This window comes from Notothenia rossii (genome assembly GCF_949606895.1).
Source record: "Notothenia rossii genome assembly, chromosome: 3".
Taxonomy (NCBI): domain Eukaryota; kingdom Metazoa; phylum Chordata; class Actinopteri; order Perciformes; family Nototheniidae; genus Notothenia; species Notothenia rossii.
Genome location: NC_136901.1, coordinates 20,355,693 through 20,369,384, shown reverse-complemented (window position 1 = coordinate 20,369,384; position 13,692 = coordinate 20,355,693). Strand labels below are relative to the sequence as shown.

General features: G+C 44.0%; 1 protein-coding gene across 7 annotated transcripts in view; it reads right to left on the bottom strand.

Annotated features, from left to right (window-relative positions):
• Nucleotides 1–13,692, bottom strand: part of frem1a (Fras1 related extracellular matrix 1a) — a 92,447-nt gene that overhangs the window by 39,892 nt on the left and 38,863 nt on the right. For all 7 annotated transcript variants that reach the window (XM_079671868.1, XM_079671867.1, XM_079671866.1 and 4 more), the window contains exons 3-14: nt 12,939–13,033; nt 12,540–12,850; nt 11,028–11,224; nt 9,864–10,187; nt 9,675–9,783; nt 9,464–9,595; nt 7,738–8,082; nt 7,506–7,648; nt 6,512–6,708; nt 6,332–6,422; nt 6,073–6,240; nt 5,769–5,977 (exon numbers count right to left, since the gene is read on the bottom strand). In XM_079671868.1, the coding sequence (XP_079527994.1) occupies nt 5,769–5,977; nt 6,073–6,240; nt 6,332–6,422; nt 6,512–6,708; nt 7,506–7,648; nt 7,738–8,082; nt 9,464–9,595; nt 9,675–9,783; nt 9,864–10,187; nt 11,028–11,224; nt 12,540–12,850; nt 12,939–13,033 (2,321 nt within the window). The remainder of the gene's footprint in view (nt 1–5,768; nt 5,978–6,072; nt 6,241–6,331; nt 6,423–6,511; nt 6,709–7,505; nt 7,649–7,737; nt 8,083–9,463; nt 9,596–9,674; nt 9,784–9,863; nt 10,188–11,027; nt 11,225–12,539; nt 12,851–12,938; nt 13,034–13,692) is intronic.

The following is a 13,692-nucleotide window of genomic DNA, read 5'->3' as shown; positions in this document are numbered from 1 at the left end:
TGAGGGTGGGAGTGATGTGCTGCCACGGCTTTGTATTTGTGAGTACCCTAGCAGCACAGTTTTGGACATACTGGGGCCTGTCCAGGGTTTTGTTGGGAACCCCAAACAGGAGACCATTGCAGTAGTCCAAGCGGGAGGCGACAAACGCATGGACTAGGGCAGTGGTTCTCAAAATGGGGGGTGCGCCCCCCCAGGGGGCGCAGAGGCATGACAGGAGGGGCGCGAGAGACCAGGAGGAAAAATGGTTATTTAAAAAAAAGAGTGACGGTCGGAGTCTTGCAATGTTCCTTAGATGGAAAAAGGCCGATTTGGTCACAGACTTGACGTGGGAGTGGAAAGAGAGGGTGGAGTCGAGGATGACACCCAGGTTGCGGGCTTCAGGAAATGGTGAGATGGAGCAGCCATCAACTTCGAGGATAAAGTCACCAACCTTCTGGAGCAGCGCCTTGGGTGCCACAACCATGAGCTCTGTTTTCCTGCTGTTTAGTTTGAGATAGTTGCATGACATCCATGCTTTGATGTCATGCATGCAGTTGATGAGAGACTGAGGGGGGAGCTGGGAGGATGGAGTGGTGCTGAGATACAGTTGGGTATCATCAGAGTAACAGTGGAAATTGAGTCCATGATGTCGGATGATCTGGCTGAGGGGGAGCATGTAAATGGTGAACAGGAGGGCGCCAAGCACAGAGCCCTGGGGTACACCGTGGTGGACTGGAGCCGGGGGTGAATTTGAGTCGTTGATGGAGACAAACTGTTTCCTGTTATGGAGGTAGGATGTGAACCAAGACAGCGCTGTGCCAATGATACCTAGGAGCTCTGAGAGGCGGGTGAGGAGGATGTTGTGAGAGATGGTGTCAAACGCTGCAGAGAGGTCCAGGGGGATGAGGATGCTGAGGCGGCCACAGTCAGCAGCAATGAGGAGATCGTTGGTGATGTTGATGAGGGTGGTCTCAGTGCTGTGTTGCTGTCTGAAGCTTGATTGGAAGGGCTCATAGAGCTCATGGTTGGACATGTACAGATGGAGTTGGCCGGCGACCACTCTTTCCAGAGTTTTGCTTAGGAAAGGAAGGTTGGAGATCAGCCGGTGGTTCTGGAGGTCGTCGGGGTCCAGGCCAGGTTTTTTGAGTATGGGGGTGACTTAAGCCATTTTGAAGCTGGTGGGGACTATACCAGAAGCCAGAGAAGCGTTGATGATGACCACCATGTAGGGACAGGCAGTCCTTGACCAGGGCTGTGGGTATGGGGTCCAGGGAGCAGGTGGGGGTTTTGGCCGAGCTGACCAGTTTGGCCACTTGGAGAGCATCCACAAGGGAGAAGGAGATGTTGGAGTGGGAGAGGCGTGGCGCTGGGGGTGCGTTACCAGGTGGCTGAGGTGCAGGTAGGGGGGAGGGCCAGGCGCCAGGAGCTGCTGATGGATGGCCTCGACTTTTGCCTGGAAGAATTCGAGGAATTTGGAGCACAGATCGGGAGCCCCTGAGGGCTGGGGGGCGTCAGGGGGGCGGAGTAGGCGGTTGATGGTGGAGAACAGTGTTCTGCTACAGAAACCATTCAAATATCAAACTATTCAGCCTTTTCAGCAATCGATGGGAAACTTTCAACTTTTTCAAAATATGTCATACTTTTTGAAATATGCAGCTTTTTAAACTCTTTTTTTAACATGGAGGTCAATGGGAGGAGCCTTCAAATCCTCTTTTACCTACACCTTGCGCCAAATGCTTCTCCTTCCACATACTTTCAGCTAGAGACTTCATTCCAACTTTAAAATGATCACATTCGCACGCATTTTCTGCAGGAAATGCATTTTCTAGTTAAATGAATGTTCTACACAGCTTTGGTATTTCATTGCTGTTGCATGGCTAAAGTATAAACTAGCAGTTTCCCTTTTAACATACTAAAAGTATTCAATTTAAAAGTACTTTTTTAATTATTTTCGAATAAATTAAAGCAAAAGCAGCAAATGACATAGTGACATATTTTTTTAACAAAATACTTCTTAATTCCATAAATGTTCTGCTAACCCACTTATGGTTTTAGTTGTTTAAATATAATGTTGGATAGTTTTATTTATACCAAATAATCATATATTATATGTTGTAAATCAACATATGTAGTTTGTAAAAATTTGAAATTCGAAATGTAGTAGAGTAGAAGAATAAATTAGTATACAATGAAAATACTCAAGTACCTCAAATGTGTATTTGAGTACAGTACTTGTGTCACGATCTGTCTGTGTTGTGTTTTGTCTTGTCTTTTTCTGTCTTTGGTTTCCTGTTTTAGTTTGAAAAGTGTTCACCTCCTGTCTTGCTTGTTGCTTTCTGTCTGTTTTCCCTCCCTGATTACCCGATTGTGTTCACCTGGTGCCCCTGTGTTTTCTCCTCCCTCCTCACCTGTCTCTTGTTTTTTTTATTAGTCCTGTGTGCATTTAGGTTCTGTGTTTTCTGTTAGTCTTTGTGAATTCCTTGTTTTGGACTGTGTTCACTGGGAAGAGTTCTGTCTGTAGCCTTGAAATAAAGGTATTTTCTTTTAATCTGCATTTGGGTCCTGCTTGCCTCTCTCAACCCTGACAGAAGGAACTCACCAGATATGGGCCCAGCAGATCCTATCGAGCAGGAATTATTGGATTTTTCCTTTTTTTTGGCTGACTGCTCTCATCAATGGAGGGGAGCGTCTGGGGTTCAGCAGCGAGAGGCTGCTCTGGCAGAGGCGCGCCAGATGACAATGGAGAAGCCAGGCTTGGTGAAATTCTTACCTGGCTGGATTTTGGATTTCCTCTCTTTGTGTTATCCCCTGCCTGCTAGCTCCAGGCATGCTGGCTCCCTGCCTCCCAATTCCCATTATGACACCACACGCATCGGTGTGTTCCGTTTGGAGTCAACCCTTGCTCCGGCCCCAGTTCTGGCCCCAGCAGCCATGGTTCCAGCCCCAGTTCTGGCCCCAGCAGCCATGGTTCCGGCCCCAGTTCTGGCCCCAGCAGCCAAGGTTCCAGCCTCAGTCCTGGCCCCAGCAGCCATGGTTTCGACTCCAGCCCCTCGTCTCCGGCCGACGCCAGCTCCCCGTGTCCTGTTGGCCTACCGGCCGACGCCAGCTCCCCGTGTCCTGTCGGCATTCCGGCCGGCTCCAGACCCCCGTGTTCTGTTGGCGAACCGACCGTCTCAAGTCTCCTCTCAAGTTCCTTCTCAAGTCCCCTCTCAAGCAACATCTCCAGCTCCCTCTCGAGTCTCCTTTCAAGTCTCCTCTCGAGTCTCCTCTCGAGTCTCCCCTCCAGTTCCCTCTCGAGTCCCCTCTCGAGTCATCTCTCCAGTTCCCTCTCAAGTCTCCTCTCGAGTCCCCTCTCGAGTCATCTCTCCAGTTCCCTCTCAAGTCTCCCCTCGAGTCCCCTCTCGAGTCATCTCTCCAGTTCCCTCTCAAGTCTCCCCTCGAGTCCCCTCTCGAGTCCCCTTTCAAGACACTTCTCGAGTTCCCTCTTGAATCCCCTCTCGAGTCACCCCTCCAGTTCCCTCTCGAGTAACCCCTCCAGTTCCCTCTCGAGTCCCCTCTCGAGTCATATCTCCAGTTCCCTCTCAAGTCTCCTCTCGAGTCCCCTCTCGATTCCCCTTTCAAGTCATCTCTCAAGTCTCCTCTCGAGCTCCCTCTCAAGTCACCTTTCAAGTCTCCTCTCGAGTTCCCTCTCAAGTCCCTACCCAATGTCCTGTCCCGATGGAGGTTCCGCTGGGGGTCCTGCCAGCTCCATGTCCTGTCCCGTTGGGAGTCCCGCCGACTACTCTCCTGCCGGGGGTCCTGCCAATCCCATATCCTGTCCCGTCGGAGGTCCCGCTGACTACTCTCCTGCCGGGGGTCCTGCCAACCCTATGTCCTGTGCCGTTGGAGGTTCCGCTGGGGGTCCTGCCAGCTCCATGTCCAGTCTCGTTGGAGGTCCTGTCGACTACTCTCCTACCGGGGGTCCTGCCAACCCTATGTCCTGTCCCGTTGGGGGTCCCGCCGACTACTCTTCTGCCGGGGGTCCTGCCAACTCTAGGTCCTGTGCCGATGGAGGTTCCGCTGGGGGTCCTGCCGGCTCCATGTCCAGTCCCGTTGGAGGTCCCGCCGACTACTCTCCTGCCGGGGGTCCTGCCAACCCTATGTCCTGTCCCGTTGGAGGTCCCGCCGACTGCTCTCCTGCCGGGGGTCCTGCCAATCCCGTGTCCTGTCCCGTTGGGGGTCCCGCCGACTGCTCTCCTGCCGGGGGTCCTCCCGGCCCTGTGTCCTGTCCCGTTGGGGGTCCCGCCGACTACTCTTCTGCCGGGTGTCCTGCCAATCCTATGTCCTGTTCCTCTGGGGGTCCCGCCGTCGACTCTTCTGCCGGGGGTCCTGCCAACCCCTTGTCCTGTTCCGTTGGAGGCCCAGCCGTCACCTGTCTCGCCGGGGGTCCTGCCAACTCCTGGTCCTCTTCCGTGGGGGATCCTGCCGAAGCCTGTCCCACCGGCTCCGGTTCCTGTTCGGCCGACACCGGGTCCTGCCCGGCCTCCGGAGCTGTTGGCCTTCGCCCCACCTTGGACTTTGCCCCGGGCCGTCCGACCGAGTCCCCCTTTTTGAACTCTGCCTTGCCCCCGGGCCGTCCGCCCGAGACCCCATCCTTGATCTCTGCTTTGCCCCCGGGCCGTCCGCCCGAGACCCCTTCCGGGTCCTCCGCTGTGCCCCTGGGCTGTCAGCCCAAGCCCGTCCTCCAGACCCCCTGCACCCACCCTGTTGGCCCTAGTTTTTCTGTTAGTCTTTGTGAGTTCCTTGTTGTTTTTGGACTGTGTTCACTGGGAAGAGTTCTGTCTGTAGCCTTGAAATAAAGGTACTTTCTTTTAATCTGCATTTGGGTCCTGCTTGCCTCTCTCAACCCTGACAACTTGAGTACATGTAGTTAGTTACTCTTCAACACTGAAGCTGATGAATGGAAGTCCAATATTCACCAGTCTTTTAGCTCTGTCAGTTTGATTTCTAACACATTAGAGATGATAGCCTTTAACTTGAATATACATTAAGGCTCTGTTTGTACTACCATCTAGGGGTCAGAGCTTTCTCACAATTGATTCTGATGGGGGTGAGATACAACTTGGCAAATGCAATCCATCAGCCATGTGTACATTTTAGTGTTCAGTTTATTTTTGACAGTGTCAGAGATTTGTTGGAGCCCTGAGAGTCAAGTCATAACAGTTTTCTCCATGTGTTTAGTAAAAAAAGTGTGTTACTATAATCTTTCTATGTTCCTTTTTCCAGGTTTAATTATACAGCGAAAAATGGTCTGCCCAATTTAGAAATTGAAGTAGTGGAGCTTTTGCGGAGGAAAAACCCTTTATCTATATTTGCTACTTCCAACACTTCTTTGCTAAACTTGCAGTAACCCTCCCTTTCTCCTCTCTCTGTGTTTAAATATGCAACCCAAACTCTACTCTTCGTCTTTCACTCTGCAGACTGTATGCTCTCTGTATGACAGACTGAACTTTCTTGCAAGAAATACAATACGACAAAGACAGCTGAATGGTTTGATTCTCTATCCACATTTGATAAATAAGTTCCCGCCACAGTTACCTATGATTTTCCATGTGTAATCGTTTTTTTCACCTATAGGCAAAAAAAACGTTTTTGATCAATTTAGATATGCATTACAAGATTGATTTCCCGCTTGAATGTCAGTGCTTCCATAGAGAGGAGTTTATACAACTCTATGCATGTGTTGTAAAGGTGTTTCCATTTTTGCGTTTTGAATCCCACATGAAATGAACAAACAAATGATGTCTGACCTCACTTTAAGGCTCTTCACGTGTTGCACAGTGAAAGCGCTGCCTGGCTTTAGTGGGAGGCCCCCCAGCTGCAGAGCTCCATGCTGCGGGTCCCTCTGAAGCACCACCTGCAGGGCTTCCTCCAAAGAGTCCACGTCTGACAGCCGCAGATGTTCAGGCCCGATCCAGCCACCCCCTCCCTCATCTACTGTCAGAGAGTTGGTAATAACCTACAACAGAACGTATCCACACTTTTTCTAGATATTCAAACATATCGATGTAAGAAATGAGGAACACATACAATACATAGAATATTCTTCCTCACCTGTGGCGGCTGGTTGTCCACTGGCACCACAGTGATGTTAAAGCAGATCCCAGTGACTGTTTTGCCCAGGTGGTTGGTGACAGAGAGAACAAATTGTACATACTGAGGGTAAGGGCCAATGTCCATGACTGGAGGCATGTAGGCCACTTTCATGAAGTTCACTGCATGCTGGAAAAAACATAAAAATAAAGATTCATTTGGATGAGTCTCACTAAATGTACCTATAATGTATTCGTAAACAAATAACTAAAATGTGTACCTGTGTGAAGAGCCTCAGCACTGGTGCGTTGGAGTCTTTGGAGAACTTGGGTATACTGTCGACTAAAAACAACCTCCCAGCATCAGGACTGCTGCTCATGAAGACAACAGAATGTAAATTACACAAAAGGTTTTCACGCTGGTTTCCCTTGTAATTTTCAGAAGGTGAGGACATACTAACCTGTGAGGACCAGTGAAGAAAGGCGGAGTTGTAACCGTAAAAGTGAGCTCACTGTCTGGAGACTCCTGGTCTACAAAGTGCAGCTGTTGCCGTGTTATATGGACCACTTCTGTTTCTTTGATCACAAGACAGCGACTGGAACCAGGAACCTCTTTGGGTGGTTGGTCTGCAACAGGCTCTATGTGCACCATCACCACCTGCACCGCATGAAACCATAATAGATCACTGGATCTAAAATCAATCAATAATGTAATGCAATTTAATAGTAATACTAAAAATCCTAGACCAAAGCTGTTTTTTCCAATGGATTTTTTCATTACCTCTTTTTTAGCCATGCTGGTGTTATAATAGTAGGGTCAAGCAAAGTAAGGGCGCCTATCCATTCAAGAGAGAGAGAGGGTGGTACGTGTGTGGTGAGAGTGATGGAGTATATACTGTATATGGAAGTGAACGGGACTAGCAGAAGCTATCAATCTGTAAACAAAGTTAGCTAAATTGCAAATAAATACATTGGCCTCCGAAGATAAAGCTTGACTGTCTGCCTCATTGAGTGTGTTATTTAACCCCTGGACGACAATCCCAACCAGTGTTGTAAGAAGCACTTAGATCTTATACTTAAGTAAAGGTTATACTGTGTAGAAAAAATGTGGTACAAATAAAAGTTCTGCATTCAAAATGGTATACTTATGTATGACATCTAAAAGTACTTGTTATATTGGTTAAGGATCAAATAACTTTAATTACTTGTTATACTGTCAGGTTCCTCCATCAATAATAGTATCATAATGGATTAGTTGATTACATTTTGTTATTAATGATAACTAATCTTGTCAAATAAATGTAGTTGAGTAAAAAATACAACATTTGCTGCTAAAATGTAGTGGTACAAAGTAGCATACATTGAACATACAAGTACAAGTATCTCATACATGTACTTAAGTACAGTACTGCAGTATTTGTACTTAGTTACTTTCCAGCACTCTCTGTTACCCACTTGAGGCTCTGACAGGTTGGGAGGGTCATGGAAATCTGACAGCACCACCTCAAAGGAGTCATCAAACACCTCGTTTCCTAGGTGACGATAGTAAACCATGGACTGAGACAGGTCTTTCTGCAGAAAGTGGCTGACAGGATAACCTGGGTTAAAAACAATGAAAACATGACCTGGTTAGGAAACAGAAACAAACCCCATGTAGGGTAAATAGTGAAACAATCCATCTTCTGACCTGTGAGACCTGTTGGGGGCATCTTCATGACTTCTCCTGCCTGTGGGGGACGGGTGATGTTAAACAGGATGTAGTCGTCGCTGGAGTCCATGTCTGAGGCCTGGAGGGTGGAGCCTCTGAGCAGAGCCAGCTGGCCCTCAGACACCTCCAGCAGCATGTTGGTGATGAGGAACGGAGGGCTGTCGTCCTTCGGCAGGATCTTGATCGGGAATTTGTGTCGAGTCTGATGGAGGCCGTCAGTGATGCGGAAGATGATGAAGTCTTTGGTAGAGTCGCTGTCATCGTGGTGATAGCGAACCAAGCCCGCTTTGAGGTCATTGACAGTGAACATGAAGCCCTTTCCCCCTGGATTTTAAATGAAACAACCAAATAAAACTACTTGATGGTTTTCCACTACTTATTTGTACAATCGACTCCCATCTTTAAATCGTAAACCTTGTCACTTTTGTTGAGCAGTTTATACTAGCACTGAGCAGGATTGTATAAATGGAATGTGCAATACAGCTGACTTTTCTGGATTCTTCTGGAGCGGTGGGCACTGTCATGGTCTCGTATAGGTGAATGACATAAACATGTTGGTTTCGTGAAAGTTGAAGTCAAACAGACAAAATATTCTCTCCCCTTTTCTCCTAATCCATCTATATAAAATCCTGTCTGAAAATGAATTAATGAGATTTGGCCATTTAGTGATGTCACTAAGTTTATTGGGTTGTGTAACCACCAGCTAATAACCAACCAGGGTAACACTAGAGCACCATTGTGTTCTTTTTAACCAAAAATCGCTCAGAGGGGCGTGGCCAGCAGCAGCTCATTAGCATTTAAAGCTACAGACACAGAATCAGCACTTTTGGAACAGGGCTGAAACAGAGGGGTTTATGGCATACTACATTACATTACATATAATTTAGCCGACGCTGTTTTCCAAAGTGACTGACAATAAGTGAAAAAACAATAAAGAAACAAACACCGAACAACAAGGAAAGTACAGATATAATAATCGAATTTAATCACTTCAAGCAAGATCATACCATATTAAGTGCTGGTGAATCAGTTATAAGACCTGAATAAACTCAACAAGTGCTTCTTTTTTTTTTTCAGCAATAACTTAATTGCCAAGGTACACTCGAAATAGATATGCAGAGTTTCTGCTGTCCTGATGTCAATGGAGAGCTCATTCCAACATTTAGGAGCCAGGATAGCAAACAGGCGTGTTTTTGAGGGTACCTGGGTCCCACTCGCAGTGATGGAGTAGCAAGCCGATTGGCTCACGCAGCTACATGCTACAATGCATGATCTTTTGGGTATTTGGTAAAATAAAGGAGCACACTTTGAATCCTCATGCTTTATTCCACTTATTGTAAGTTGCTTTGGACAACAGCGTCAGCTAAATGTAATGTTATGTAATGTATTTCAAGCCAAACACTTTAGAGATGTTGTGCGTATATCTGAGACCTACAATATAGTGTTGAAAAAGAGTATGATAAGGGACCTTTAAATGCTGTGAAAAGACTGGATATGACTTGGTTAATTAACAATATAATCATGCCATTGTTCAAACCTTGTCACTGTTATTTTATAGTTAAAGGCACCGTGCCTGCTGATGCATCAACTCATATTATATATATTGACAAATCTGCAACATACACAGACAGATTCTCAGAGGAATGTACTTTAACTTTGGCCTTATATGAGTTTTTTCTGTGTCCACTGGCAGTCGTGTTCATACCTCTGACAGTGAGCCGTCCGTGCTGCAGGCCGTCCACAGTGATGATACGAACAGCCTTTATGTTATCGTTGTCCACAATCTGGAACTGATCCCACATGATTGGTCGAGACTGACCCTCCAACAGACTGAGGCCTAAAAAAAGAAACAACTTAATTTTTTCAATGCATTTGAAAGACCTTTGTGTGTTTTTAAGGTGACGATGCTAACATACCCATGTTCCAGGACACTCTGGGTGCATTCGTATCTGCATTCCTAACAGACATGTGAACCGTCATTGATGGGCTCTTCTCAAAGAAAAAATCATGAACCTCCAATTCCACCTATATGGGAGGAGTACAACGATTTTCAGAAACCATTGACTAAACCAATCTACATTTTGTATAAGAAAGGTAAATACTACCTCGTAATTCCTGCGCTGGGTATGTGAGGAATTGGGAGGTTGATAACCAATGAGCATGTCGTTGAGATCGAGCCATGTGAAGGAGGAGATTGGGCGAGTGTGATCGGAAAGATGGGTGATGAAACCGTCCACAGGCGGTTTGGTGATGTTGAAAACTAGAAGCTGTTGGGGAGTTTCCTCGTCCTCAGAGTCGAGAGTAGCAGTGGAGAGCGGAGTGAGGATGAACTGATCCACCTCCAGGATAAACATGGACACGAAGGACGGCTTGGGAGGCTGGTTGGGAGTCGCACCAACAACCCGGACTGGAATCCAGACCTGTTCAGACTTCACAAAGAAAGCAAACCAACCAGAACTTATAATACATATTTCTTATGTAGGGTCTTCAGTGTCAACAATTGAAAAGCTCCGGCTAAATACTATAAAGCTGTGGGCATAAAAAATATCAAATAGAAAGTTAAAGTTTGTTACAAGTGATTAAAGTAATTTGTACTGACATTCAACCAGAGGTATTTAAAAGTAGCAATACTAAAGTGTAAACAATCTACTTAAGTAGAAGCAAAATAATATAAGCATCAAAATATACTCTAAGTACTCAAAGTAGAAGTACTCGTTATGTAGAAGGGCACATTCAAACATCAGGTATATAATATTAATTATTTTGTTGAAGTCACTGGTGCAATAATGTGTTAATGATTTGAATTTTGTACTTGAGAAAGGTGGGGATTATTGAGATGAATGTATACACTACCATTATGCTCAATCTAAAATAACATATGATAATGCATGGGTCAATTTATATTTTGTATCAACCTAAATCTGCAAAGTTACTAATAACTAAATATCTCAAATAAATCTAGTGCAGTAGAAAGTACAACATTTGCCAAAAATATTTAGTGAAGAACGGTACTCAAGTAAAGTACAACTACCTCAATCTTTTTTCTTAAGTAAAGTACTTGAGTAAATGTACTTGGTTATATTACACCAGTGCATTCAAAAAATGTTTGAAGCAAAAATGTGACACTGTAAACCCAAAATATTGCTTTTGCCTTATAAGATCTGAAAAAATACACTCATGTAGAATCCAAGTGCTAGTGGTAGTAAAATACAAAATTGTAGTAGAAAGGAATATAAAAGTTGTTTTATCAAAACAAAAAGCCAAACTACCTGATATATGCTGCCGCTCCTGAGGTCCTTCAGGTCCAGTCTGATTGCGATGTAGTCCACGTCTGGAGATGGAGGGTCTATGTGCTGATACCTCAGCCCCATCATCAGGAAGTCATCACATGGAATCTTTGTGAATTTGACCAGCTTCAGACCCTTCAGGCAGTCCTCAGATTTACACAATGCTCTGGCTTTATTTTCTGAAAACATATTCCAAGAGGATTCTTATTCTTCTTTTATCTTCACTTATCACAGCCAATTCACCAAAGGCTCACTCAACTGATTCCACACTTACCCAAAGGGATAAACCAAACTTTCCAAACCAAGCTATCTTTTTATCAGTAGTTGGGTGGCTGCATATCATTACTTTCTTTATTCTATTGCAATTTGTATGCCTCTTTAAAAACAAATAAAAGGAGTTTAAAATCAATTCGGAACCAAATTGGAAGCCAGTCTAATTGACGCCTGGTCCATACCCACATACAGAGCCTTGCAGTAATCCAGTCTCGAGGTAACAAAGGCGTTAATAATAACCCTTTCTAGGTCTTTAAAAGATAAAAACAACTTGGTCTTGGCCAATAGTCGTATTTAAAAAAAGCAGATCTTGACTACGGTGCTGACCTGCTTATCAAATTTAAAAGTGCTGGTGAAGGTCACTCCAAGGTTCATGACAGAGGGGAGAATGTTTTTATTGAGGGAGCCCAGAATTGCAACCGGGGAGTCATGTCACTAACATATGGACTGAACATATTTTAACTAGGATATTTAATATAAACAGACATGTATGGCATCATAATAATATAATAGAAGTTAAAGTCAAATATGATTTTGCAGATAGGGGATTTATTGTTTGATTTTCTACATCTACAGGATAATGCTTAGTTTAATGTTACAACAATTTAGGACTTAAAGTACAAATAATACATGATAACACCCTTACTAAGCAGCTATTATTTCTGAATCAAATACAAATAAGGCATTTGTAAACTATTACTTTTACTACATTTGTTTTAAATTGCATTACATATGATATTAGGGTAATCCAAAAATAATGGAAAGTAATCAGGTTACATTACTTTTATATTTTGATCGTCAGATTAGGTTACTGATGGCATTTTTTGAGATTTAATTGTTCTGTAACAGATTGCATTATTAATGTAACCCCCCTAAACCTGCTGAAAAATAAGATCTGTGGAAAACTAACCTGTTTGATAAATGCACGTTTTGTTCAGCCGGATAATCTCCACATGTCTACCCTACTTTTATCATTTTCAAATCATAAATTTAATCTGATATATGATCGATAGATTTATGATTCAAAAATTATTTTACAATATTCCAAAATCCTATGGAGAAATCCCATTGCTTTTTTGTCGAGGGAACCCATGCGCGGCCGGGTCGGCCTACACATATACGTCATCACGTCATCATTGCATCAGCTGTTATTTCTGAATCAAGTTAATTTTTTATTTGTGTATTTTCTTTCTATCGATGGATGAAGTTAGCATATGTTACCTAGCTGCTGGCGGAGGTGGATGAAACTCTCCGGCTCGTCCCCTCTTACAGTAGCTCTCTCTGGCTCTCCGGTCACCAGCTGTCCGTGGGCTGGCAGGTGGGTGTCATAGTTACTCATATGGACAGTACACTCCAGGCTGGACCTCTTCTCATAGTGGAAGGACACCACATTGCCATCCACAGCATCAGAGAGGCTGTAGAACTCAGGAACCTCCAAGAACTTTGGCCCCAGCTTTATGATGCTGCAATCAGGTTCAATAATGTCAACATGGAGAGAAAACACCTCCATGTATGTCTCTGTCTCTGTGAACCTGGTCAAAATAAAAACACATGGTCAGGAACATGAAATAAAGATATATAATATATGATAATATGTTTCCCATTTGAAGGACAGCCTACCTGTACAGGCGCAGCTTCACATCGTCCTCCTTTAACAATGGACAGCCATTATGGACATACTTCACCTCATCAGCCAGATAGTGGCAATCAAATACCTGCACAAATAAAGGGAGACATTTTAATGTAATGAGTAACTCGGCTACTATTATATGCAAACTTACAGGGCATAGCTAAATTAACTGTTTACATTTCACAAAATATTGTAGCTAGTGGTGAAAGTAACTATGTACATGTACAATTTGGAGGTACTTGTCAATTCTGCTACTTTATGCTTTTATATAACTACAATTAGGAGGAATTGTTTTTACTTTTTACTCTACTAAATCCATTTTACAAATGTAGTTACTAGTCAGAATAAACAATCAACCAACAAATCACTATGTTTTATTATAGGTTAAGCTACCCAGCAGTATATCAAGTAATTTAAATAATCCACACCTTGACCAAGTTCATTGACATTAATGCATTCATTATTATAATTTGTACTTGAAGTATATTTTGTTGCCACAACTTTTGTTTTGAATACAGGACCTTTAATTGTAACAGAGTATGTTCACAATGTAGTATTGCTACTTATACTTAAGTAAAGGTCTGAGTACTTGTGTGTAACTCTGATAATGCTTATTTTTGATGAGAATTACATATTTACCAAATGGTAACAATAAATACCACTTCATCTGCCAAGGAACAATTAAATAGAAAAACAGATATTAAAGTAACAATGTATTACAGGTCAGTCATTTTGAAATACCGG